The sequence below is a fragment of the Falco peregrinus genome, chromosome 3 (assembly GCF_023634155.1).
Source record: "Falco peregrinus isolate bFalPer1 chromosome 3, bFalPer1.pri, whole genome shotgun sequence".
NCBI lineage: Eukaryota > Metazoa > Chordata > Aves > Falconiformes > Falconidae > Falco > Falco peregrinus.
In genome coordinates this window covers 33374409-33402401 of record NC_073723.1, presented here as the reverse complement: position 1 = coordinate 33402401, position 27993 = coordinate 33374409, and the positions used below count along the sequence as shown (strand labels likewise).

Genomic DNA, 27993 nt, shown 5'->3' with positions numbered 1-27993 from the left:
AACAAGCCTGTACCACAAACAGAACTATTCCAGTCCCCTGTAGAGGACCTTCAGATTCTACTGTTAATCTACGTGGTTAAAATACCATGATTCTTTTGTACCCAGGAACAGTTGAAATATATGAAATCTATTGTATCATTATTCTATAGAAATAACTAAAGTGTTTCACTTTCGCAAAAGGAACCAGTAGCAAGTATCGTGCATTTTAATAAGAAAGAGGTGAAACGTGAGAGTAAGTGAAGTATAGCTTAACGCAGGGAGGAAAAGTAGAAAGTCCTTTGCTTCATTAATATAACATTATATCCAGGCTCGCCCCACCCACCCCCACTTAAGTTACAAAGGCAAGGGATGATTTTCTGTACAGCCCGAGCCTACTGTATTTTGAAATACAAGACAACTGGAAAAAGCACTCAAAGGTTTGAGATGCAAATGAGCACAGCAAATCCCTACGGTGAAGGGCTGTAAATAGCATTAGTAAAAGAGAATATATTCCCTCAATAAGCCATTGACTAAAGAAAACATAATCGCAGCAGTGGTCTCATTCCTTATTTTCTTCATTCTTCCCAAAACATCAAGAAAACATCAAGTGGTTTGTTCTTGCTCTCTTCAATTCCCAAGGCTGCCATGTGCTGCACAATACCTTTGTTGCTCCTGTATTGCACTAGGACATTCTTCCACTTGTGTATTTTTATTTATATATAAATAACAAAATATATTAAGTTTGAATAATAATCTTTATTTCTTTATTAGTTTATTTGTAAAAGGTACATTGTAATCCTGAGCTACTGCTTTTATACATTTAGCATCATACAAAGACAGATCATTTACAGTTTGATCATTTACATTTATTGTGCTCCAAAATCCTTATCTGAATATCATTTTGTCCTAGCAGGAACATAGATAATTTAAATTACATGTATCCCTGAACATCCACATTAATTTACCCATCTGACCCCATTATCTAAATTACTACAGTCATCTAAATCACTTGGGACATTCCTTCTGAATTTAGCAAAAACTTGTTTAAAACTATAAAGATGGGCAGTGCAAGAACTGGTCCCTCAATCTTTTGTGAATACATCATTAGAAAAAGCTTTCTGCTTCCATATTCTCGTAGCAAGTCAGTGCTAAAGTACATCTAGTCAATTTGATGGAATGGTCCAAGTAATAGTTTACTCATTTCCTTATTACAGCAGTTACTGTGAATTTACAGTGTCTCCCTTTGCAGTGACCAGCGTATAACTCTCCCAAACAAGGAAAGTCTGACACAATCAGAGGAAAGTGAGACAACCCATCACCATCTTATTGTCACCTACGTGACACTGAAGTATTACGAAACAAGTCATATGAAATGCTTCCCTTAGACCCTGTAAAGGAACTTGTACGAATATCCAGAGTTAAGTTCCATAACCCGAACATGGCTTTTAGGATTTGCCAGTTTAAAAAAAAAAAAAAAAACAAACAACCCCAAACACCTAATTCCCAGGATCCTTGAGAAGAAAGCATTTATCCTAACTTAAATCCAATCCTGGATAAATGGAAATTTAATTGGACTACCAAAATAGCATCTCTCTACCTGAAAAATCTCAAAGCATACAGTGTTTACAGATGTCTCTCTAGCAACAGTGTCAGTCTTTTAAAGTACAGTCATAACTTTCGTTTCCTGAATAAGGTCACTATGATCTTAGGCAAAAGATACAGTAAGCAGTTCAAGCAAAATGCTTATTGCTTAGGTTTTAAAGCAAGCCACTTTAATTGTATTTAAAATGTTAAGTACAAATGTGAAGCTATTGTAGAAACACTTATAAACACTCTTGCTTTTGAATTCTTACTGATCATCTAGAAAAATGACGGATTTTAACATAACAAAGGAAATGTAAAACTTAATACTGTCTGTTGAAATAAAATTCAACACCTATAAAGACAGAATTATGAACATGTAAACACAGCTTTAGTATTCAGAGCTAGGGAATCTAGCAGCAAAACAAACTATTTGCATATTATGTAGTGCAATGAACATTTGTTCTTAAGAGACCCCCAGTCTTAAAACTACTTTGAAGAGAATGGAATCCTTACAGGAAAGGTTTTAAAAGTGTCCAAGTTGTAATATCCCGAATTAGTAGATGTTCACCCACTATAATCTAACAACTTCTCTATGCAAAACTGTGCTCTGGATAACTGACTTTAATAGCTCCCCAGTAGCAGGCTCGAATGAGGCAGATTAAACCTAAGAGATAAGCAATAGCCCAAGAAACGTACGTTGCGTGAAATCGCCTGGCAAAATCTTGCGTACCAACCTAAAAAGAGAAAACAAAAATGTCAAACATACAGTACTATCTGATTTTCAGAAAAGAGCAAATTATATTAAGGAGAAGTATTATGGCACCTTTTTAACTCTGATAAGGATAAATCAGATATTAGCTTAATTTTACACAATCATAGGATAATTGAGCTTGGAAGGGACATCAGGAGGTCTCTAGTACCAAGCTCCCAGTCAAAGCAGGGTCAAGTCTCAGGTCAGACAAAGTTGCTCAAGGTTTTAACCCAGATGGGTCCCAAAAAACTCCCAACGATGGACAAGACTACAGAAGCCTCTAAGCACACCTCATTGAGAAACATTTTCATAATTTTCAAACTCATTAAAGTTGTTAAAATTGAAAAATAAATCTGCCTCTTATTAGGGAAGTGGAAAATACTTCATAACTCATTTAAGCTCAAACAAGAAATTTGGGTTATAATGCAAGTTAGAGGTACAATGAGAATCACATTTTGCAGGTATTTCCTCATACGTACTTTTCTGGGACTGGCAGGTAGAAAGTTGGCTCTAGTAACCAGCACCAAATACTCTAGAGCCAAGCAAGTCAGACTGTTGCTGCTCCATTACTCAGAAAAATGTGTGAGCCTTTTGATTAGCAAATAGCTGGGTTTTGTATTTTTTAGATATTAATAAATATCTGGTTTTACTACTTACAGCTTGTACCAATTAAGAGGCATACACACATTTCTAGATTTTAGAATCCCATTCCCCTTCACTGCACTGGAACTGACATTCCTGGCTATACAGCAATATGTACTTCTGGAAACCTGGAAGTTCTGAGAGTCCTAGCAAGAGCAAGGCATTCTAGTATTTCTACAGGCAAGTAAAACCATTTTTCATAAAACTGATGTTTTTAGGGAGAGCACATCAAATTTAACATCAGGAAGAAGAAACTCTCAAAGTGCCAGAAAAAAATTTTTTAGGAACGTTTCATTTTTCTGGCTAACCCAGATGATTAAGTCATGGTTTTTAAGAGCGATGACAGAAAACACACAAACTTTTGAAGATTTTACTCAAATGCTGGGGAAAGAAGTGCTGGTAGACAAAGGGAGCTCCTTTGTACATGCATACCCTTACACACAGTTGCAAGTGTGTCATAGTACATCACTCACAGTTAATCCAACTCCAATGAAGATGCATATCATTCCAATCGTAATGTATGCACAGCAGCGCCTCCGTGGCAGTGCACTTCCAACAGAAGAACTGTTAGAAAATAAATGGTATTTTAAGTTAAAAAGAAAAAACCAAAGCCCCCTACACAAATAGTAACTCTTCAGCCTAGATGGGGGAAGGGAAAGAACAGCAATACATATACACCATCTTAAGTTTATAAAGTTGTAGGCAAAGTCTGCAATTATACTAAGCAGTAAGAGTCCACATGTTTGTTTTAAAGGGGAACTATTGGTGAAGGCTATCTAGGTGCTTACAACAAAGAGAGCGATGCCACACCTACAGATTGTGTCTACCTCTTATATCCACAGCACACATGCAAGTATCTTGAATAGCCCCTGGACTGCAAAACTAGAGTTCGCTTTGTAGCTTCTATGTAGGTTGTAAGACACCCTTCAGACTTAATACATCAGTACATGGCTTTAATACTTTCACTGCATTTGTGAAATCACTTCTGCTACCTCAAATGTCATTAACAGTAGCTTCCTGCGCTATTTCCTGGAATAGTTCACTCAATACTCGAGTGAACTAGTTCTCAAAGATAAAGAAACCAAACTATTTTAGTCACAAACGTGAAAACTTTCTCATGTTCAACACTTGGAGAGACTGAAATTCTTTAGGCACACTTCAGTCAGTTTTAGTAACTTCAAAACATGCGAAGTTAATTATTTTTTTTTAAGAAAAAGTTCTACCACAAGTTACATAAGCTGAACAAATCTCTGCTGACAACCAAGGTGAATAAAACCCCTGGAAGTTTTGTCACTCATTGTCTAGACTATAAACTCAGAGACAGACAGCTTTGTTTTTACCTGCTGCATTAAGCTATTACAGTGCTGCAGTCAAACTGAATATGCAAATAAACATTAGGAATCGTTACTATAGGTCAGAAAAATTATTCCAGAAGCTTAGCATACACATCTTGAGTCACACATACACCATCACCTACAGCTATACTAATGAGGAAAACAGGAACATGATTTAATTCCATTGAAACACAGTGAACACATAGGTCCACTGAAAGGACTAAAGGCACAGAGGTGCTTTCATAAAACACGTACAATCTATCTTAGAAGTAGTTTGAAGCAGGTTATCATTAAATACTTCATCCCATTCTGGGAGATCAACACACTTTTGGAAATACTCCGATGTTTGTACCTCTATGTTCAAAGATGCAAGGGAAAATCCTTTTCATCTCATGATATTTCAACATATTTAAAATAAATATGTAACAGAAGAAAGCATTGCTGAACTATTGAAGTAGTATATCTGTCACATGACTGACCAAATTTCTGGCTCCAGTTAATTAATTACATAGTAAGGTCTCATATGCTTAGCATGTGACCAGAATTTTTTAAGCATTCATCTTAGAAAGCCTTCAAATAGGTTCGTTTAAGCAGCTTTACTCCAATATTACTTCTTTACAAGGAATTTCTAAAATGTTCCATGGGAAAAAAAAATAATAATAAAAAAAATCGCCAGCCAAACAGAAATCCAAAAGCCTGAATCCTTAAATGAACACACCGAGTTTCATCTTGTAAGGCAAGGGTTGAATACACTGACCACTCACAAGCCCTCTGTTACACATTTTCAGAAAAGGAAAAGTCCTAAAACTGTTCTGCTCATTAATTTCTCAAGAGAAATTACTTCTGTCCAAAAGCCTCACCATACACATTTGGGATGCGATTGGGGGGCAGTATGACTAGGGTATGGTAATTCCCAATTAGGGAAACAATGGTACCTTACCCTCTCTCACACACAGTCCCCAAAGCCACCCTAAACACTTCTATGGCCATTCTATGCTGTCTGATTCCAAGCTGCATAAGGAAAAAACCCCAAACAATATAGAAGTTTTATAAAAGGGAAGAGGGAGGAGATTTCTCCAGAAGCCGAACTGATGAGCACTGAGCTTGCCAAACTGACCTTAGGTTGCCTCCTTTGGAGGATTTCTTGATTATGTACTCAGAAAGTTAATTCTATTACAGAACTGGATACCTTAAGATAAGCTGGCAGAAATGTCATGTTCAATACACCTAGAGCACAGATGGTATCTACTGCGCTGCGTATTTCACATGGAGACAAAACTCATTTTGGGAAAGAGACCTTCGCTTTCAGAGCTGTCTGACTTATGATCTTATTTTTTTAACCCTAATGCAGGTGCCATGTGTATTTTCCATCTGTATTTCTCTCAAGCTCTGTCCCCTCCTATCCAGTAAGGAGGGCTGAGGGAGAAACCATCACCTCAAGTACTGCAAAAAGGGAAACAAAGAATGTCTTAATTTAACCGCCTTTCTCTTTCCACAGAAAGCAAAGATGAAATAATTACATTAAGTTTCTATGGTCACATAGCAGACCTGGGAATATCTAGCTACCCCAATAAATCACGATTTATTTTTCATCTCCTGACAGTAATATTAACTACTGGGATACTAAATAGTGAGGTCTCCCTCTAATCACCCCAAATTATACATTAAAAACCCCAACAAACTTTGAATAAAACAACTTGAAACCCTATCCCAAAACATACCAATTTCCAAATTTTGACAGGCACATTTAGAGATATCAAAACTGGAGTCAAGAGAACATTTTCAAATCACAGGAGCAGCTGTTTCCATTGTAGGACTAACAAGTGTGGACTTACTACAAAGCTATGCAGAAGGCAGTGATTCTTTCTTTCTAAGCTGCTGCTAAGGAAGCAAAGGCACCTGCCAGACCTTCAGGCAGCAGCAGATATAAAAGACACCAAAGCCAATTTAGCATCAGGTAGTAATTAGAAAAGGGGAAAGCCACTGCAAGGGACAGAGGCTATTATTAGAGGAACAGAACATTAATGCAGGATCTCTTGTGCTCCAAATAATAGGAGTTATTGCCAGGATTTCAGACAGGCTTTTAGAAAGGTTTCTAAGACTAAGATCAAAATTCTGAAGGTGAGCAGCACTGCTGAAACTAGCCTCCATGGTAGTGACATAGGGTTCCAATACCTCTCTCTCCTAAAGGTCCTGCAGACTTTACAGGGTAAAAGTGTTATAAATTCAGTAGGGTTCATCATTTTGTCAGACCTTAAAAAGAAAAATAAGTAGGTTCTAAAGGAAAAAAGAAAAAGAGAGATTTGGCATTCTGAAATAAAGTGTACCCTTCAATTCTCTTTCTAGGAACTGAGTTCATGATCCTGACGTTTCTAAATGATTTAGTATGCAGCCTGGGAAACAGAGTAGCAGACAAACAGCTCCTGCTTCTTCTCCATCATTAAATGAGAAAAATACTAGAAGCCTTCCCTAAACCTCTCACACTTTCAGGAAGCAGGATGATAAATATTTCATATTTTGAAATATAAAAGAACACTGAACTGTAAAAAGAAAGTTTCTCCCCTATTCCCAGGTGTTATCTTCTACACTATAAAATAAAATACTGCAACAATTTCTTCATTAACTGTATTTGCTGTCCCCATGCAGTAGATAATGTGCAACTAAGGGCCTACGTCAAGCAGAACCACTATGCATCAGTTGGGCTTCTGCAAACACCTTACCTACATTGGCAAGGCCAGGTTTGCAGCCCACTTCCAAAGAGATTTGGTCTTTTACCAAAGCAGTGATTTTATTATCTGCATCACAACTGATTTAGTCTATTTCCCAAGATATTTTGAAAAAAACCCAGACTTTTGTGGGGGAGGGGAAGAATAAAAACACAGGGCAGTGACACAGACAAAAAAAAAAAAAGTATGTCACAAAATAACTTTGTGACCACAATGGTAACAGGTAAATGGGATTAAAAAGAAACAATAAACCCAAGATCTGTTTTCCCCAACATCCAGATATAAAAGCTTCCTTTGTTTATGTGCTCTGAGGCATGATAGCTTTATTTTCACTGCACATTCTTTCATTATTGATCTTTTCGTGTCATAACTCCTAATTTCCCCTGAAGTTTTACAAGGTTTTCTTAGTATTAAGATCTAGTCTCATCAACCAAATAGGTGGTCACAAAGAAGCTATTTGCAGAGATTCACTGCACTTTTAAAAAAAATTGAAACAAAATAATGAAAATTATTTAAGAAACTCTTAAGTCTCAAGAGAAGCCTTCTTGAAAAAAACATACTGTTGCAGTGATTCAAGGTGCCTTTTGCCTCAGTAAGGGAAAGACTACCCTTTTTTCAGTGACAATCATCAACTGAGTCAACAGAAGGAATGACTAGTTTTGTATCTGACTAGTCAGCTACTAATGAAAGGAGTTTTGCATTAATAAACTAAAATAAAGAATCCTACATTCCCTTCTGACTACTTGGCTACAGGTATGACAACCTCTAACAAAGAGCTGATAGAAAGCAGCAGGTCACTGCAGTTATTTATTCCATCATCACAACTCAAAGCTCTGCCTCACCCGTGCTGTGCTCTAAACCCATGCATTGCAATGTTTATGCTGCTGGAAGTACAGACCTCCTGACCATCACATCTCAAAAGCAGAAAGACACCAAGCAACTCAAAGCTAAATCACAATATTCCATAGTTTGCATACTCAGCCCAAGGACAGAAATGCCCATTTGTTAAAATCTAGTTTGTATTCTGGAATTCAGTTGCCAAACAAGCTATAATTTTCCACAAATTGCACTGCAGAGCTGCTCCAGTTTTATTACATAAAGTGCACACTTTGCACTTTATAGACAGAAATACTAGGAAATCCTTCGACTCAAGCTGGATTTTAAAATACAAAGAACATAAATCAACAGAAGACAGACCAAAAGATCACACAGTATGACTCTTGGACAGTTGCTTAGAGCATTTGGTAGTGGTGGTGGTGGTATTGTTGGGGTTGGTTTTTGTTTATTTGGTTTTTTTTTGTTGTGGGTGTTTATTTTTTTTAAGTTAAACAGCTAATAATTTTGTACCTAAGCAGAGTGAATAAAAAAAGCCCAGGTCAGTTATCAAGTGTGACATGATAAAACATAAAACATAGTTGCAACTAGTTTAAAAACAAACAAACCAAACCACAAAACACCAACCCCTCCCCCAGAACTGAAGAAACTAAATGCAATTAGTCAGTAAAAATACCCAGCTCTGATGAGATGTTGCTTTGCAGGGGAGTTTATTTGGCCTAAGCAAATTAGAACATATCCACTACTCCACACCTGACTAGTTACACTCCTGAGGTTAAACGTACCAGTAGACTGACATCTCTACCAAGTATTCCAGTTAAAGATTTCAATCACTGTTGAAGGCCAAGCCATACCAACACCTACAATACATTTAACTTAAGCCTTCTGCTTCTTAAGAGACCTGCTAGTTTTCCTACGACATGCAACACAGCTCTGGTCCTCCATTCCCAGTTGAAAACACATTTGCTCCTTCAACTGGAAACTGCACTTGCACATCAAAGGAAGACAAATATTTAAATAAATTAGCAGGACAACAAAGTCTCTGAAATAACATTTTTAAGTCTTGTTTCATACCCTGCGGTTGAGATCCCATACAAATTTAAAGTATGTTAGTAGTGTAGCTTTTAACAACAATTCAAACCAAGTATTCCTGACCTCAGATAAGAAAGGCCAAACACCCAAAAAAGCCAACCCCAAACAAAAAACAAACCATAAAAAACTTACAGCTCTTGTATTCTAATTCTTCTCCTTCTTACTGAAGTAATAGCAAATGAGTAGGCGAGTTCTTCCACAGTAATTCAGAAACATTAAACAAACTAATGCATTAAGATCCTTAACACAGGTTAGTTGTTGCATTTATGAAATCAGTAAAATTTTTAAATTAATACAAGATTATTTCTTTTCGTCCTTTTACAATAAGGCAATTCAAGTTCTACATTTAAACATGACATCTGATTAACTGCACAAAATGGTAAAATTTCAAGGATGTAGAGTTATTAATTTTAGCAACCCATTCCTGTCTCTATTGTTAGCAGCTTATTTTTGCCTTTAGCAATTCAATCAGAGCATTTTAATAAATGCAGGTTGGATTTGTCAAAGTTACTGATTTGTGCATAAAGAGTGGAGAATTCATGTGCACATAACATGCTCTTTAGCCTTGAAGTTCAGATGAGCATGGCAAAATGATCAGCATGACACACATTTTACTCCCAAGACTTTTACAGAACAAACACTGGCAACTTATTTAACAGTTAATTTACGTAACCTTAACTTACATTTTTTTGCAGTGTGGGCATTTTGCTAGTGTATTAAACCTCAGTTCCATCCACTGTAAAAAAGAAAAAATAAAAAAGGTTGAAAAACTGGCCTGAGAAAATGTTGTACTTCATGCGAAATGTCACTGTGAAAACATTTTGCTTCTCAGGCTTTCTTTGACTTGTTTCTTGCTTTCTTCCATAAATGGGATGCCCTTTTGTCAGTGGCAACATAGGTTTGGGATTTCCATGTGAACATTTCCCATGACTTGCCTTGGTATTACAAGACTCACTTGATGTAATGTGGTTTCATCCACAAGCACAGTATAGGCAACGTGATAATATCAATACAGTTTCTTCTCTTACTTACACAACTATGAATATACCCCAAATCAAAATAAGTGTGTTTTCTTTGGCACAATTACAGATAGATACATTTTCTCATCTTTACCCAACACTGCATCATCTATGAAAACTAAGTTAAGTGTGCACAGAAAGGTTAGTTAAAGAATGTTTTAGAAACTAGATGTCTAAGTTTTGTATCAAAAAAATAGAGAACACTATTGAATACTTACATGACATTTTTTAAAAGTTATATATAAGAGCATACACGACACGGTTATAACCTTCCATGCACAGACTAAAACCAATCTGGGAAACGGACTTAGTGAAAGCAACGCCTGGAACTACCTCACCCAGAGGATACACAGTCATATACTTTTTAATTTTAAAACAGCAGGTTTTGTTAAATTTCATTCTGTGGTAACAGAAGCAGTAAACAAGCATTTCAAACATGTTTGCCTTTAAGAAGGCAGTAAGATTATCATTCTTTGCTCTGCAGTTCTATTGTAATTGCAGGTCTCTTCTACTGCCTTTCTCAGCTGGAGGTAGTCAGTAGGGTTTCCAGGTGAAGTATAGTTCTCCTCTCCCCTCCCCTCTTAGCTTATGCAGAGGTCATACTGCAAATTACTAGAAGGGGAAGAAGCCACACCACAGACCACCAATGCCACCATTTGGATCCTCCTTATCTCTGAGACATCAGAAGTTGGTCTACTGAAGCGACTAGTGTTATAACTGCTAAAAAATCAAAATCAGAGCACATCCTCGTATGGAAAACAGCACCTACCTACAGCACAGCACCTTTTAAACACTGAGAAGAAATTGATGACTTCATGTGCAAAGGAAGAGGATGTGGCTTGTAATGCCTTGCCAGTATGAGCAGGTTTTGCTGTGAGCAAGGCTCTGATCTATAGCATTTAAGAGTGCACTTTCCTGCCTCTTGAAGGTCTCCCTCAATTTATTTACTTCTCATGGGGACAGTTCACTAAAATGAAAGATTTTTTTTTCCTGGTTCTGAAGTACTAAAATACAATACCAGTTACACAGTTATTCTTTAAATTTATTTGTTTACAAAGGCTTGACCAAACTGATTTACCATAGTTCTACTTTATCCCTTAATAAATTGAAAGCTTCTGTAATATTCCCCAACTGAGCAACGCTTTTTAGGAGAATTAATTCTGCTTCCACATTCCTGACAGAGAAGCAAGTTAGCTCTTTGCCATCCCTGTCAAAACCTACTTAAGTTCCCTTAGTTCTACACAGTAAAAGTGTGATGAAGTGCAATTGTCAGTACCAGAGATGGACACAGGCCTCTTCAGAGCTGTTCTTTCAGCTTTTTAAGCTGCAATTCCAGAAATACAAGGCAGTCTAAATCCAGGACTTATATTTTACATGTTTGTAATTCAACTTCACTTTTGTACACTAGTTTTATCCCAGCGTATGCAAATCCATCTCCTAAGTTACTCATTAATGATCTTTCTAGGGTTTTATATTAAGATTTCTGATTATTAGCCATAATTATAAATGGATACAAACTCAAATGCATTTGGGCTCAAAATATTTATGGGAGGGAAAAAAAAAAAAAAGGAGATACTGATGATCTGTTCTCATTGAGAGTTACCTGCAAGTAACAGAAGCACCAACTGTTACGAGGTCTTCTGCACATACTGGACATATTTGCAGAAAAAGAACAAAAATGTGATAAGACCTTCAAATGACAAGAATTCAGATCACATTAGCACAGTGGGGAAAGGTTATTTTCACATACATTCTAATTTGTGGAGTTTTGATGGATTAAACAAAGTAGTTTAAATCATGCTTAAAGCTGGTTTGTTTTTTTGTTTAAAACATATTCGAATGATTTACAGTACCTAACCTTGTTTCATGTTGTTAAGAAAACTTGAAGTACATGAAATTTAGTTCCCTGCTGAGAATACAAACCGAACAATACAGTAAATGATAGCCCAAATGCCTGGTTAGATGTACCGAAACACAGATGAGGATTTCAGAAAGCTCTTCAATGTTTCAACTGTGGACAAAACTAGACATCCATCAAAAGGAACTACTAGAAGACTATGTCAAACCTTCTTCCTTCTGAGCCTAGAAGAGTTCTCAGTGCATTCAGTACAAGGGCAGAGGGACAAGACAGACGTAGACATAAATGCACATACACACCCCTACAAACAGCTGTGAAGCTTCCCCTCTGCTCCCCCCCCCCCCCAGTGTCCTTTGGGAAAGCAAAATGCTTCTGCATATTTAAATATTTTTTATGTTTTCTAAAGAATTTGAAGGATTTTCTATTCCATTATTTTTTGAGAAATAATTTTCATATTTGATCAGTTTAAGAAAAAAAATTGACAGCACAACTGATGAAGTGCAGTCCTCAGCCTACAGCCTGAGGCTTCCACAGTTTGATGCTGGCTTCTTGTCCTTGAGGGTCTCTCCAGTAGCAAGAGGTTGAGGGAAGGGGGGACAACACAGGGACAGCCATTTCCAGAGGCAACTCGGCCTCTGACAAGCACAAATCATCACAGGCAGAGGCCCTTGGGAAATGGGTTGCAGGGAATGTCTTACTGCTGGCAGAAACAGCAAGTCAGCCACAGCACAAGTCCAGCAGCTCTCAAAAAAGCCCAAACCAGATCAGATTGCAATTTAAGACGACAGTTAAACGCTTGTCCTACCCTCATTTTCTATTCTGCCACTTCACACACCCCCTGTCTGAACTCCAAATCTGCCAGAAACAGCGGAAATCTTAGCACAGAAAAGACTGCTCTCAGGTTACCAAGGAAAAAAATAATCTGATTAACAAAATTTAAGTAATTAGGGATAGTTCAGCTACGTATCACTTCAGTCATTCTCCCACCTAAGACAGAGAAACTTTGAGGTACTCCATAGGTGAAGCATGTTTTTAATAATTCATAAAAAAACCTGCCTCCCATATGTAGAGGCACAGAAAGCACTGCCCATAGTTATGATTTCGTATGGAGAAGAAAAAAAAAAAAAAGTTCTTGGAAAGGTGAACAAGTTGATACTCTTAAACCCCCCCCTCCCCCCGAACAAGCAACTGGCAATTTTACTTGTCCACCTCAAGGATTCTAGCTTTACCTGTCTATTTTATTTATTTTTAAGTAAAAGAGAAACCTTACTGAGTTGCAGAGAGATGCATCTATTACATATTTGCTTTACAATGTGGTGATATCAAAGGGCAGAAATACTCTCACAGCCACTGAGTTTCTAGGCTGGCTACAGCACTTCTATTTTTTGCTTCTCTGTTCACTGTCAAACCCAAGGAATTTCCTCATTTTTCTTAACTAAAAATTTTACTTGCAGAGTATCAAACTTAGTAACAGAAAAAAGCAGAAGCAAAAGAGGGGTGGGAAAGCTTGTGTAAAGCAAGAAAAAGGGCTTGCTTCTTGATAACTCTGCATAAAAGAGCACAAACTTCAATTTCCTTATGATTTTTGAGGGCTTCTTTTCAATGTACTGTGAAACGGCAAATTGGTCTTACTAGCCGATAGGACTATGAAGTTCAAAGTGATGCAGTTCCCTACAGTAACCACCAGAACTGAAGTCACACATACAAAGCTTGCTGCTCTCCACAGCTGCCCGAGAAGAGGCTGTAGGCAGCTGGGGGTCTGTCTTTTCTCCCACACAAGAAGTGACAGGACAAGAAGAAATGCCCTCAAGTTATACCAGGGAAGTTTTAGATCGGATATTAGGAAAAATTCCTTCACTGAAAGTATGTTCAAACACTGGAACAGGCTGCCCAGGGAGGTGGTGGAATCACCATCCCCAGAGGTGTTTAAAAACACCCACATAGATGGGGACATGGTTTAGTGATGGACTTGGCACTCCTGGGTTACTGGTTGGACTTCGCATTCTCAAAGGTCTTTTCCAAACTAAGTGATTCTCTGATTTTGGGAAATTCTAAGTCAGAAAACTTAACCTTTTAAGGCATAATCTAGTAGTTACAGACAAAACTAGCCTTTATGAGTCTAGTTTTGTTTTCCCCCTTATATTCACCTAAAGGCGTTCAAGTGTAAACTACGGAACTAATTTGGGCTGCAATTATAGAAAGCAAATAGGGGACAGACGCAAATAAAACTCCCATGCTTATGAAAACCCCCAAAGATAGGCCAATAACTTAGCAATGAGAATTTGACTTCACAGCACTGACTCTCCCCAATAAAAAAGAAAAAAAAAATTAAGTCCCATAGTAGACACAGTCTTTTGTGTTAAGAGACCACATTAAAACTTATTACCAGAACTGTTCTACAGCACCACTTTTGCCTGTGCAGCTTTAAAGCTGTGGTAAAATACGTACTTGCATTACAAAATGAAGTTATGACTCTGAAACTACAGCGTTCATGCAGGCACTTGAAGTTTGTAACATGCTACTATATTATTTAAAAAGCTAAAAGAAAAGGCAACCTTTAATAAAACATTCCTGTGTTAGAATATGTACTTGAAACGGCCTTTTTCTTCCATAGATCCAGTGCTTTTCTGTTAGTAGCACTATTCTATATCATATACAATGTTTTTACTAGTTAAGTTCACACACAGACTTGCATTTTAAAAAAAAGGTGAACAGAACACCCCCTCCAGCTATCTAGTTACAGGCTACCGTTCTTCAGCAAGGCTTATGACAGATTTTTTTTTTTCCAAAAAGACAGGCAGAATTAGTAGAATATATCTCAACCATCTCTGTAATGGTTTCTCAGATAGTACATTACTTGTAAATTCATAATCAAATTCCTAGCTTTCCTTAAAAAAAAAGCGCAGTCTTCTGCTCCCTGCATTCATCATCTATTATAGTAGTTAAGCCATTATAGCACACCCCACTGATCCATAAACCCGAAGGAAAAGATTTGAAGGCACAAGTCTATTCCATTATGGAGCCCATCACAAGCGAACTCTTCTCTCACTGCTGATACAAGCCAACATGGAGTGCCATCCCCTAAGCTTCCTTTGTCCTTTCACAAAATGCACCTGAGAGTTCCCTGGCCTTTATGCACCTTATGAACCTTTGTTTCAGGAGTATAACACCACTCTAATTGTGTGCAGGTCCTTCAGCTGTACCACTTATCTTAGTTATCCCATAACTCACAAACCTGACAAATATTCAAGGACTGCTAGATGACACTAAAGCTAACTTAGTTCCGTATTGCACTCAAAATTCAAGTATGGCAGCCCCTTATCCACGTAAGAGGCTGCAAACAGTTCAACAGCAAAAGAGTATTCTTGCATCCTTCCACTTCAAAAACGGGATCAACTGTCAACCTCACACATAAACCACAACCTCCGCTTTTATAACGATGGACAGATATGCTAAAGGCAAACAGCTTTCAGGGGTCCATAGAGCAGTGGCAGAACTGCTGTCTTAGCCACTGAAGAACATAACCAGCACTGCAAGCCTAAGAAGAACCTGGAAGCACAACTTCCTCTTCCAGCACTGTCCACTCACATCACTAAGCAATAAGAGTAACTTTGGGCTTTATCCATGCACGCACAGAAAGACTGTTAAAAGTTTTCTTGAAATGCATGTAAAGATAACCAAATAGAGGCTATACATCCATAGGAATATGACCACAGAAGACAATTCAGTTCCAGAATGATGCCATGGAGTGAGGCAATGTACTCTTCAAAAAGTGCTTACAACAAATGGCTTGAGGGATAGCACAGTGAGGTGAAAAGAATCTGATGCTTTACTTACCAGGAATGTATTTCCACAGTGCCCACATACCACTCTAGTTCCATCTGGTTGGACTGGCAAGGCAGGCTGAGCTGGCTGCTCTTCTGGGATCAGCATTACTGGACCAAGAGTAATGATGCGTCTACTGTGTTAGGAACATTAGATGTACATGTAATTAAGCTAGCAAAAGAGAAGGACTACGTGTTGGAAGCAATTAGCAGTCACTACCAAATATTTTACACTTTTAAACTATTTGCTTTTTAAACAGATGATGTACCCAGTTTTGATCTCTCTCCAAAGTGTTTTCCTTTTCAGTTTTGAAAACATTCTCTTTCACCATAAGATCAGCCATGCAAGCCAGAACCCTGTAGAGATCAAAGACTTGCCATCATATGGCAGAAACACTCCCCAGGAAAATGAAATCTTAATACCCAGGCTGAGCAAGCCCATGAATTGCAACATACTCTTTCTACGTGGTTCATGTGGATGTGTAAGGACTCTTCTGTAACCTAGTTCTCCTCCCCAAGTCAGATGCTCTTCCATCCCACACTTCTGACAACCACATCAATATAAGCAGCATATCTGCATTTGTACAGTAAAAAATCAATTCAAATTGAGTGAACTAAGAAAGAAAACCATCCCAGGTTGACTAAATGCAATTAATTTACTTTTTTAAAAAGTTTGTAACTATAATTAAACTGGAAACGCATTACACATAAAAGCGAATACAATTTGTCCATCCAGAATTACAGCATGCAAATTAAACAATCCAAAGCAGAATGAGGATCAGACTTCCTAGCATGAAAAAAAGTAAATGGAAAAATTAAAAGTTATTTAACTTGCACTGCATCTCTTCCCATATACAAGCAAAATTCTGTTTGCGTGGCACCCCTTCAATCTGGACCCTTTCATTTAAGGCACATTCCCAACTCTTTCCTTCTAAGTACTTCAGTTTTGCTCATCTTCTAGGCTATCTTAAGGAAACTACTGAGACACACACTTTTGAAATTATTTTAATAAAATCAGGGAGTTTCTGATTCAGCTTGGTTACCAACCATATGATGTATTACAACTGAAGCGTCTTATGAACACTTTTTCACCATCACAAACAATATTTGGAACGTTTTGAAGTTTTCCCCAACACCACACTAGTTAAAAAAATAAAGTAACTGAAACCACCCAAGTTTCAGACAGTGTTTCAGAACCACAACAGCCAACAGACTGGTAACTAGGGCACTTGGTGTGGCAAAACTCCCATTCACGTATCCACAGACCTAGCCTTCATCTCAGTTTCTCTCATTAGAGCTGCACCACTTACAAATTACTCCTAACTTGGTGAGATCTTTAACACCCTAAGCCGAATGGCAAGAACACACTACAGCAATCATGCTTGTTTCTTTTATAACAACTGTGTAAATTAAAGCTGAGGCCTGAGAGACTATTGAAAACTGTAAGAAAGAAGGGAGGACAGGAGTGAAGCCAACCTACTGCTCCCTCTCCTGTTTCATTCTGAAGACCCCACTCCAAACCAGGCAAAGTCAGCAACCTGTATGTTTACAATAATTAAGTTTGCAAGAAATTATGAATGTTAAAGTCCCAGAAACAAGATGTTATTTTCTTCTCCATTGTTCTTTACACCATTTTTTTCTTGTGAAGTAACTGAAATGGAGAACACACATTTTGAGACTACCACTAAATACAAAAGAAAATGTTTTCCTCTTTGAAGTTAATCTTAACAAAAAAATAATTTTAAATTAACACTAGTAAAACCTGTGTCTGCATTAATTCAGTGATGCTCTGTAAGGGTCCATGTACAGAGGTCCAGGCTTTAATTTCTTTCAGTTTTAAATATTCAACATTAAGAACACCGTTGCTTTAAAGAAAGGTATCTCAAGGCACTTACAGTTTTCTTATTCTTACCAGTTTGGTCTTGGACAGCCTATTTTCCGAGAGGTATCCTTACAGATAAGGAGACAGTTACATTGACATCTAACATACTTCTTCCCTGAAGGAGGGTTTTTGATTGGCTAGACAAAAAAAAAGAAAAGACAGAAAAACACACCAGAGGATACATCAGAAGACATAGCAATTCATACTTTTCCTCCTACAGTATAACAAAGCAGAACAACTTCAGTGACAAGCTTTTGCTAACAGAGAAATACAGTTCCTCCAGGGGAAACTTGAGAGTCAAAACAAAATTAGATGTTTTCCCTCCCTTTCCAGAGAAGGAAATGCAAATTTCCTCACTAGAACAAACATGAGATTCTGCAAACTAATGGAAAAAACATTCATATTTTAGCAATGAAGAATTTAAGACTTCAGTTTAGTCAGGTTTTTTTTAAAACACGAGTTTAAGTAGTGGTGTATTTTCTAAAATCCAGTCAAAACATCAAACAAGCCTCCTTGCCTGGTACAATGGCATTATTCAACAGTGATCACAGTCTTGTTCTCAATCTAAGAGACTATGTAGACATCACTGAACTGTAATCTTATTTTAAACTGTTCCGAATTTATCTTTCTCCAGCCTGGGAGTCAAGTTTCTGCGTCCCTTTCATAGAGCAAATCAAAAGCTGCAAGATTCTTTGTTTGGCTTGAAACTTTATATATTGGCACGGAAAGAGAGTATTAATGGCAGGTTCTCTACTCCCTCTTAAGTGAGAAAAAAAAAAAAAAAAAAGAGTTTTCCTACAGTTTTAAGGCTTCCTGTTTTCTGGACATAATTTAAAGTTCTTTTATTAAAAGAAATCTAATCTGGTGGTTTTCAAGCAAATGCCCTCAGTAGCTGTGGAGTTCTGCAGTATCAGATCCTGAAACTAAAACTGGAAGGAAGAAAAAAAAAAAAAAAAACCCAAACAAAAAACAAAACACACAAACCAGAAGCAGGAGGCCAAATACTGAAGACTTGATTTAAGAAAAGGGAAGGAAGAGTAAAATGGTCTGCAATCACTGGAAAAGAACCTACAATTTATGCATTTCAAAATTGTTGTGTTGTGGTTTGTTCACAACCTAAGAAATTGACTGAATAGTGTTGCAGGAGGAAAGCATACATCCAGGGAGAGGTGTGAGTTTATTTATTTTAAGAGTAGAAGAAAGAAACTAATTCTTCCTTTCTCTTCATCCCAACAAAACCAGTTTCACCCTTCTTTGCAGAAGGCTAATTACTTACACAACTTTGCTTGTTGTCCTCCTCAAAATGAAACATCTTGCACAGCCAGCTCAATAGCACCACGATTTATTCTAACTGCATATAACCATACTCGTGCCAGCAACCCTTGGACTTGCATGCTAGCTATATCAGCAGTCGGCTGTGCTGACAGGTCCTTTGCAGGGATGACAGGAAGGGATTCATCCTTTGTAGATGAGACTCTACCAGCAACATACTTCAACCTCCCCCCACTTCCCTCCACACAAAGAAAACACTAAAAATCCATTTTACCGTAGCTTCATTGCAAACTGTGCACTTAACAACATGTTGGTGTAACTTGCCATCCAAATTGATTAGCGACTGGCACACACGGCAGTTTATTACAGGAACACCACTGGCATCTGGACTTGCAATGGCAGTATATGGAGGAGGAAGCTCTGCTGCAAGAGATCAGGAAATCTCAGTTGAAAAAACAAACGGGATCCTGAAAAACTGTCAGCAAAGATAGTCTCTAACAGTCACAGCCTCAAAAAAAAGAAAAAAATTTAAAAAAAAATAATCAATTTTTTCCTGAGCCCATGACAAACCAGTGAGGAAACCCTCAAGATCCTTCTTGGTATAAGAATCCATGGAATGAGAACAAGTTTAATCAAAATTAATGATCAGCATAAACACAAGACAAACCTGAATTTGCTTTCCCCTTCCCTCCCCTCCCCACAACTTCTATTACCCAAATATCAACCATAGTTGTACATATAGCATACCAGCAATACAAACACAGTGTAAATCACCCCAGAGTAGTGGCATCAGACAAAAGGTTCATCTATGCAACTTAATTTTCAAACCAATTCTTTGCAGTCTTTAGAAAAAAGGGGAGGATGGGACAGAATGACACACACCCAAACCCACCCCAGATTTGTAGCAACCAGAGTGTGGCTTCTCAAGAAAAAACAAGATACAGGTATGCAGAAGAGGCACAACCAGCATTTGCAGACACATGGAGAGACTGAAACATAGGACAACTGTTTATCATATAGTAATAAATACTACAGATAAAAATAGAGAAAAGTCTTATAAAGGAAACGGGTCTTGGATAGGAAGTGCTGCTTTTTTTTTTTTTAGTGCAACAATAGCAAATTCATGCTGTCTTCAAGAAAAAAAAAAGAAAAAAAAAAGATGAACTGAACCATCTAAACTTCTGCTTTTGAGGGTTCCAGATATTTTTGTTGTCCAAGAGCCAAAGCACAGATACACAAGGTCTTAGGTCAGTTACGATAGGCTAAGACAAAGGAGAATATAGGGGCCTCAGTCCCCTGTGGAAAAGCAGATTTCAGCTTTGGCACTCCTGAGCCCATGACAAGCCAGTGAGGAAACCCTCAAGATCCTTCTTGGTATAAGAATCCATGGAATGAGAACAATTCAACACAGCAACCTCTCACAAGCTTATTACCGCAATTATTTGGCATGTAATAGCACCAGCTTTTATTTCATCAACAAGTTCATAGCTCTTCAGGTAAACAATAAGGACTGGGCATATTTAGTTGTTCACGGTTCACTTTTTTATATTAATTGCTTGAAATACTCTGCAACCTTGGACTTCAATAAATTACTTCATAATTGCAGCCAATAAAATCTTCAGATAAGCAACAAGAGATGAGCCTCCTTTCTGTTTACAAACAGCAGTGAACGGGGCAGTATCCTCTGGGGGAGGCAAAGGAAACCACAGGCTATCAAAGCTGAGAAGCCCAAGTATTAAATTTAAGCCTGTAAGAAAGCACTGATCACTCCTTCAGTCTGTTTTAAAGTGAATGTCATAAGATGGAGATATAAAAACCCCTGCCTGACCTTAAGATCCAAAACTCATCATAAACCTTTGAAGCAGCATTGCTGTTCAGTGCTTGCTCTCTGCTAACTTGGCCTACAAACCTTCTGGACCTGTACTTAGTTTCACCTCACAGAGGTAGCAGAAGGAAGCTGGCCACCTTGAGGGTCTCAGCATCGCATCCAGCATACTGAAATTATTTCAGGTAAGAGACATAGTTAACTTATATGCAGCAATGCAATTCTGAAGTCACCATACAAACTGATGCTCCATTACTTCAGCAAATGAACTTCACAACTTCAGGTTTGATGTACTAGTTGCAGAAACAAATATCCTTAAGAAATACCAGGTAACCTAGAATGTTCTTCTGATATTTTTTTTCTGTTTGAGGAATTACACTCTGAGAAAATACAGCATCCAGTCAAAAAGTTTTTGCAACAACATGATTTTGCAGTACTGATTCCCTTCATGCAAGGGAAGGGATACTACAAGATGCTAACAAACAACAAACACACAGAAGACAAAACCCACCCCCCTGCACACTTTAGCAACTGGAAACCACCTCAAGCCTACTAGAACACTGCAGAAAACTGGTCTGAGATTTAGGTAACGGGAATAGCCGGTTCTTGGCTGCAAGTCTTGAAGTCAAGGCTGCTGCAAGGGGGTTTTGGCCATAAGCAGGCTGCTCAGCTGCTCACGCAGTGAGCAGTTGACGCACTTTCTGGCTAGGGAGAACAGGTAGCCATTACACACAAGGCATGTCCAGCTGACTAAATACCAAACTCTGTCAAGACACTCCTACAGTTCAATCCCAGCTTTGTTGCTTTTCAGAAAAGCATCCTCAATCATGTTACAGAACTTCTTTGCTTTGTTCTCTCTGTTTCAAGCATGACTTCTCAACTCTATCAGCTAGGCACAGGGCAGCTGTACTAAGGAAAGGCAAACTATCTTTGAAGAGTACTAGGAAGTAGACACACATACACCCTCCCAGCCTTTCAGCTTTCCACCATCCTGGAATACTTTTAAGAATGGGCAATTGTACCCTTCTAGACAATTATAATATTCTATATCCTACTTGTAAGTGACAACTCTTGGGATTTTTCAAGTTGGTTCAATAAGGTGTGCAAGCACCGACAGACACTGCCAGCCACTTTTCCAGCCTCACACTGAAGCTGCTCAGCTTACAGGTAAGCAGCCTTGCTGTTCCTGTCCTGCTGGCTCAGCAAATTTCAGAAAGCAAGCAAATAATGGCTGCTTTTCAGAGTGTGGTGCTGCAGCAAGTAACATTTGCTATGGAGCAGAAAGCTGGAGGTATCTTGGCACTGCAACCTCCATACTTAAAGAAAAAGTGAATTTGGAAGAGCTCCAAAAAACAAACCAGCAAAAGCCACTAAAATTAACCTTAAAGAAAAGTATATTTGGAGGAGGGTGGGGGTGCGTGAAAAGGAAAATAAAGGCATTGTCTTGAAGTTCACTGCTCGTTACCCTTTAATAAAAATGTTTCAAACCACATTAACATACTTTGTATGACTTCTTTTTTTTTGACGGCTTGAATTTCAGGCTAGCTATAACATCTAAAACCTGTTCGTAAAGGTCCATCATGTTGGTTGTGACTGAATGGTAGACAAGTTTCACAAACACACCAGAGGTTTCAGGACACGTTTAATGAGTTGGTGAATTTCCTGCTACTGACACACCAATTTAAAGCTCCATTATCAGTTTTTCATTAAAAAAATAAACATAAAATCCAATAGTTATTAGTTCAGGAAGACTAGCAGAGCACCCTACCATGCAGTACATCTGACTAATGTACCATTCCCTCCTCACCCTGACAGGATAGAGGATGCAGTGGAAGATATTCACATATTCAACCTTAGAAATGCCTTGTGGTGCTTTCCTCCCATGGTATTCAAAGGGCAGAAACCACAGGTAACACAGCTTACCTGGGTCAACCAGAAATGGATTTGTTTTGTTTATTTGATTAAAAAAAAAAAGTAAAAAAGCACTTAGTAACTACCCTGCTACAAGAAACAGAGCTGATGGTCCCACCCCTTGTCTATGTGAAAAGTTTCTTCAATAATGAGCCCTGCATCCACATTGAAAAGATTTTTCTTGCTTGTTCCCATCATTAGGAACAAACACTGAACAAAAATTACCAGGATTCATCCACCCAGCAGCTTACTGAAAAGGGTCAGCTGGATCTCAACTGCATCCCAACAAGGAAAGAGGAGTCTGCTTTCAAACCATGGCCTCTCTAATTTAAAGTTCAGGACGTCATACTGGGCACAGTACATAATTACAGGGATAAATCTATTAATGTACATTCAGGTGACAGTTTGGAAGGCAAAGGGCTTCTTCCTCCTTCCTCTGCAGCTCCACACCAGTAAGGTCATGTTAAACAAGGAAGCTCTGCAGAAAGGGGTTTGGACACAAACCTCATCTCCCCACAAGACTACTTCTTCCCTCTACAGCTAGACTTGCGCTAGGGGGAGAGACAGACTGCCTGTTAGCTGAAAAGGCTGTTTAGCTTGCATAGATCCTTTCACCAAGGATAACTGACAGCAAGGAAGCTAGAGCTACTGGGTCTATGTCACAGCTCCACAAAATTTTCTTCTGCAGATAGCTCTACAAAACTTACAAAAAGGTATCTCGTGTGCTTGCTCATGGACTGATCAAACAAGAGATCCTCAACTTGCAAAGAGATGTCTGACATTCAAGAAAGCTCTACAGTTCCTCCTTACTTTTGGGAGCAAGCCACTTTGCTCAAAAAGTCGCACGCCACCGCCAGTGCCAAGCTAGTTAACACCAGTTACAGACATGCACTGAAGGCGCAGCAGGACACAGCTACCAACCAAAATGAGCATTTGGGGTCCAGCTTGTTTCCAAGTCATGAGTTTTAGCCTGGGTTCAAACAAGAGTTACTGATGCAATGCATTGTCATTACCTTTTAAATCTAAGACCGGATTGAAATGTCTGCAGAAGTAATAGTTACAGGATAAGGACTACTAAGAATAAAAACACTGAATACCAGAATGTAAACTAAGGTGGATTTCTAGATTATTCTTTTTTTAAAACTGTAAAACTTAAGGGATTATGCCAATCCTACAGAATCTGATTGAAAACAAGAAGTAAAAAAAAAAAAAAAAAAAGAACCCCACCCAAACTCAAAAAACCTCTGCTGTTTATCAGGCTATACTGATTTGTGCAATTTGAAAGTAAACAGTCAACACCAGCTACAGCACTAACTGAAAAACATTTTTCTATCAGAGGACTAGCTTTCCACGAATTTAAGTATTATTTGAAACAAACAAATGCTCACCCATAGCATTCTAGTTACATACATATGTCATGAATTTATACAACTAAATAAAAATCCTTCAGAAAGGGCCAACACACTGGAGCCAGTGGTGAGACCAGGACTGTTATCTCACATTTTAAAGTGTACTGCTAGCAAACCTAAACTAATCTTATTTAGTCATGATTCCTTCAGCTTTCTCCCCACCGTGCTGCCTGCTGTAAAATATTTAAGGGGGGGGGGGGGGATCTATTAATGTATCTCGTAAACCTTCTGATTTACATTTTCCAATTAAAATCTTTTCAGCTACTTACTAAGTATTCAGTATCGATCAACAAGATGATTTTCCAAGTCTGTGCAAGGAAGTTAATACTCTATGGTTAAACCGCGATTCCAGATTGGAAACCACAGTATTTGACGGGCTTTAAAAATAAAGCCAAACCCAGCTACGGCCTTGAAATGTGTTCACAAGGACATCCTAGTGGTTTTGGACTTCAGCTGCCACACCGCCCGGAGCCCCTCGGTTACTGCGGCGGAGGGGCGGCCCGGGCGCCCGCCGGGGGTCACGGCTCTGGCGGTCACCGGGGGCTGCGCACTCGGTGCTGCTGCCTCCCTCACACCTCCGCCGGCTGCGCCCCTCCAGCCCTCCGCAGCAACGGCTCTATTACTTAATCCTGCTCCTAATTAATGGGGGAACCGAAGTCCAACAATTACCTTGCAAGCTCCGACATGCGAACGACTTACAATAAGCAGACCGGTTCGGGCTTGTTCTGCCGCTGCACAGCATTTATTATTTTTCTCTCTCCATTTCAAGAGTTCACGCCGGAGCGCGGCGCGCAGCCCGGCCTACCCGGCCCTCAGCGGCGTTACCTGTTGTTCCCCAGCTCGCTCCCCCCCGCCGGGGCACTGCGGGCTCTCCCCGCCGCCGGCGGCCCCCGGCCCGGCCCCGCCGCCCGCCGACAAAGGCGGGGGGAGCCCCCGCGCTGCCGCAACCGAGCGGAGGCGCCGCGTCCCCCCGGTGGGCGCAGGGGCCCGGCCCCCCCCCACACCCCGACCCGCTCGGGGCCTGCCCGCCCCCTGCCCGGTACAGCCCCGCGGGCGGCGGCTCCGCGGCGGCGGGCGAGCAGAGAGAGCGGCGGCGGCCGCCTTACCTCGGGGGCTGCTGTCCGGCAAATAGGGCGGCGCGGTCGGGGTGACATTGCCGGAGCCGGGCGCGGAGAGCAGCGGGGAGCGCTCGTCCACCCCCTCGGCGGCCATAGCTGCGGCGCGAAGGGCCCTTCCCGCTGCCGGGCGCTCGGCGTGCGGCGTGGAGGCAGCCGGGCCGGCAGCACCAGGGAAGGGGAAGGAGCGCAGAGGAAGGGGCTGGGAATGAATGGGACCGGGGAGGGCGGCGGGGCGGGGGCTGGGCGAGCCGGGCCTGCCTCCCACCACTCTCCCGTCACGGGCTAATAAGCGGGGCAGGCCGGGGAGGGCCGGGCTTCCTCCAGCGGAGCAGGCGGGGCAGCGCCGCTGCGGCGGCCCGAGCCGCCCCGGCCGCGGGTAGCCTCCTCTCTGCGGCGGCCCTGCCGCCAGCCGCCAGCCGCAGCGCCGCCGGAGGAGGGCCCGCGGCGAGGAGGCGCGGCCCGGCCCGGCCCGGCCCGGCCCGCCCCGCCCCCCTCGCTGCCCCGGGGAGGCGTGAGGGCGCCCCGGTGCCCCGGCTAGGCAGCCCCCAGGGGGAAGGCCGTCCGCCCGTCGGCGATGGCCGGTAGCAGAGAACAGTAGGTCGAGGGCGGGTTCAGCAGGAAGGTGTCTGGAGGAGAAGCGTAGCAACCTTCTTTTTAAAATTTTTTTTTTCCAAAGAAAGTGCTTTTGGGCTTTTTGTGTGTTTTGGTTTTGTTCCCACCCCCCACCCCCCCCCTGAAACGCTGTGGTTATGAATAGCAGTACCAGGGAAGTCCTGTAGTTGGTTCAACTGGTACCAGTTGCCTTGCCCAGGCGCCTGAGGCTGCAGACCCTCAGGGCTCAGCTGAAGCGTGACTCTGAGGTGACAGTGGAGGTGACCTCTAAGGGCACTCAAAACGTGAGGAGATAAATCTACACGTTATGAAATCTGCTCAACTGAGAAGCCTCTCCTTAGTGTCACTGAGCTCTCTGAGGACGTAAGGACTCATTTGCCTAGACTGCCTGCTCAGGCACCATCTGGGAATCTTCAACAAAGAGGGAAAATAGTCTTCCCTGATGAATTTCTCAGCCTATATTGAGATAAGACAGATGTTTGTCACCCATGTGCCGTGTCCTTCTGTTGTCTGTAGGTCAGAGATTGCCAGGCCGTGATAACACCAGCAGATGAGCAGTTACTCTGTACAGAAGCAGACATGACTGCAGGTGCCACACAGCATCCTTGCGGGGCCATTGCTCAGAACCAAGCCGCTTCTTGAATCGCGTGACATGGAAGGCGTGTAGATGTTTCCATAAGAACTGGCTAAAGATGAGGTTGTGGCCTCAGAGTTCATGAGCTGGTCATATTCCTTCTTTAATAGTACATGTTATAAAATAGTATTTTTTGCATCATGTTGAAAATTTTCTGCGGGAGCTGTTTTTCAGCAAAAAATCTGGAGTCTAGGAAATCAAGTCATTCTACAAAAGGACTCCAATGGATTCAAGAGTCTGTGAGAAATAATCAAAACATTTAATTAAATGGAGGCTGATGTGGTTTATTTCTGTAAGATTTAAATGATTCATTTTTACTTTAATAACTATAATACAAAACTCTTTAATAACTATAATATGGAATTAATAAGCTGTGGTAATGTGATGGCAAAACACAATGTTTTCACTTGTTATTTTAATGTTTCTGATAAAGAAAGTTTTTATTTTGAAGCAAATTTTGAAATACTGTTCATCCTTTCTCATTTGGGACAAAATTGTGCTTTTGAATATTGTTATTTCCTGCAGAAATAAACTCAAAATTTGAATAAGCTGTGATGTTACCACATAAGGAATAATGTGCTTCAAGGCAGCTGGTTGTGTTACACCGTCTTCATCATGCAAGAAATGCAGTCATGCCATGTCAAACTGTTCTTCCCTTGGAAAATGTGGTAACTAACCTGGAAGATGCTTTTTTGGTATTTAACAGATTGAGCTTTCAGTTTTCAGCCAGCTGAAAAAGAACTCTCTCAAGCTCATATCAGTACTTAAAAGCTTTTTTGGTGAGGAATTTGAGGGCTCAAGGTGTTTTATGCCCCTAAGTCTTTCAACTTGATGAGGTACTGTGAGGCTGACCTTAGCAAGTCAAATGCAGATCATACATGTTAGTAGTCAGGTTGTACCCCAGCACATCTTCAGGCCATGATTTTGCTATTACATGCCCAGTTTTCAACAAGTACAGAGCTGTAGGGTTGCTTTTGGAGTCCAAGTGCAGGAACTAGCATTTGCAACTAGGTTTCTTTACCATTTTTCTTGTTTGGAGAAGGAGAGAAAAGATTTTATGTCTTGTTAAAGCTGCCAACTAGGCAGCACTGAGTTCAACCAGTGCCTAGTCCATCCCACTGCAATTGCAGCAAATGGTCTGTGTGGGACCTCCTTCTCCACTGAACTGCTGTGCCGTGCCTCTGAAGAAGACTGAAAACCTTCAAATCACTCTCGGGGACCTGCAAGGAAAGCTATGTCACAACTCAGTCTGACAGCTCAAGACTGCACAAACAGCTGAGAATTATTGTTATTAAGCATCCCAGCATGCGGACCTATTCCTGGAAAGAGGGGTCCGGGAAGGCTGGACATTCTTCAGGAAGGCAGCCTTAAAGGCACAGGAGCGGGCCATCTCCATGGGCCAAAAGATGAGCCAGTGGGGAAGAAGACCGTCCTGGCTGAGCAGAGAGCTTTGGCTGGATCTCAGGGGGAAAATAAGTTGTCTGACACCTTTGGAGTAAGGGGCAGGCAACTCTGGAGTACTATAAGGATGTTGTGAGATTAGGCAGGGTGAAGGTTAGAGAGGCAAAAGCCCAGCTACACCTCAGGCTGGCCACTGCCATAAAAGATAACAAAAAACGTTTTTACAAATACATGAAAAACAAAAGGAGGGTCAAGGATAATCTGCATCCTTTATTGGATGCAGGAG

General features: G+C 40.3%; 1 protein-coding gene across 4 annotated transcripts; it reads right to left on the bottom strand.

The window, feature by feature from the left end:
* Positions 1-715: 715 nt before the first annotated feature.
* Positions 716-25452, bottom strand: PIP4P2 (phosphatidylinositol-4,5-bisphosphate 4-phosphatase 2). Of its 4 annotated transcripts, none has more exons than XM_055798273.1 (7): positions 25049-25452; positions 19072-19217; positions 17556-17662; positions 15657-15780; positions 9626-9678; positions 3430-3520; positions 716-2297 (listed from the first exon to the last, which is right to left on the bottom strand). In XM_055798273.1, the coding sequence occupies exons 1-7, from the start codon at positions 25152-25154 to the stop codon at positions 2154-2156; spliced, it is 771 nt and encodes a 256-aa protein (XP_055654248.1). In that variant the 5' UTR covers positions 25155-25452; the 3' UTR covers positions 716-2153. The 4 variants fall into 4 exon arrangements, with proteins under 4 accessions (XP_055654248.1, XP_055654247.1, XP_005231115.2 ...); XM_055798272.1 differs by having other exon boundaries at positions 19072-19220; positions 25049-25447; XM_005231058.3 differs by lacking the exon at positions 25049-25452 and adding an exon at positions 24612-24746 and having other exon boundaries at positions 19072-19220.
* Between the last annotated feature and the right edge of the window lie 2541 nt (positions 25453-27993).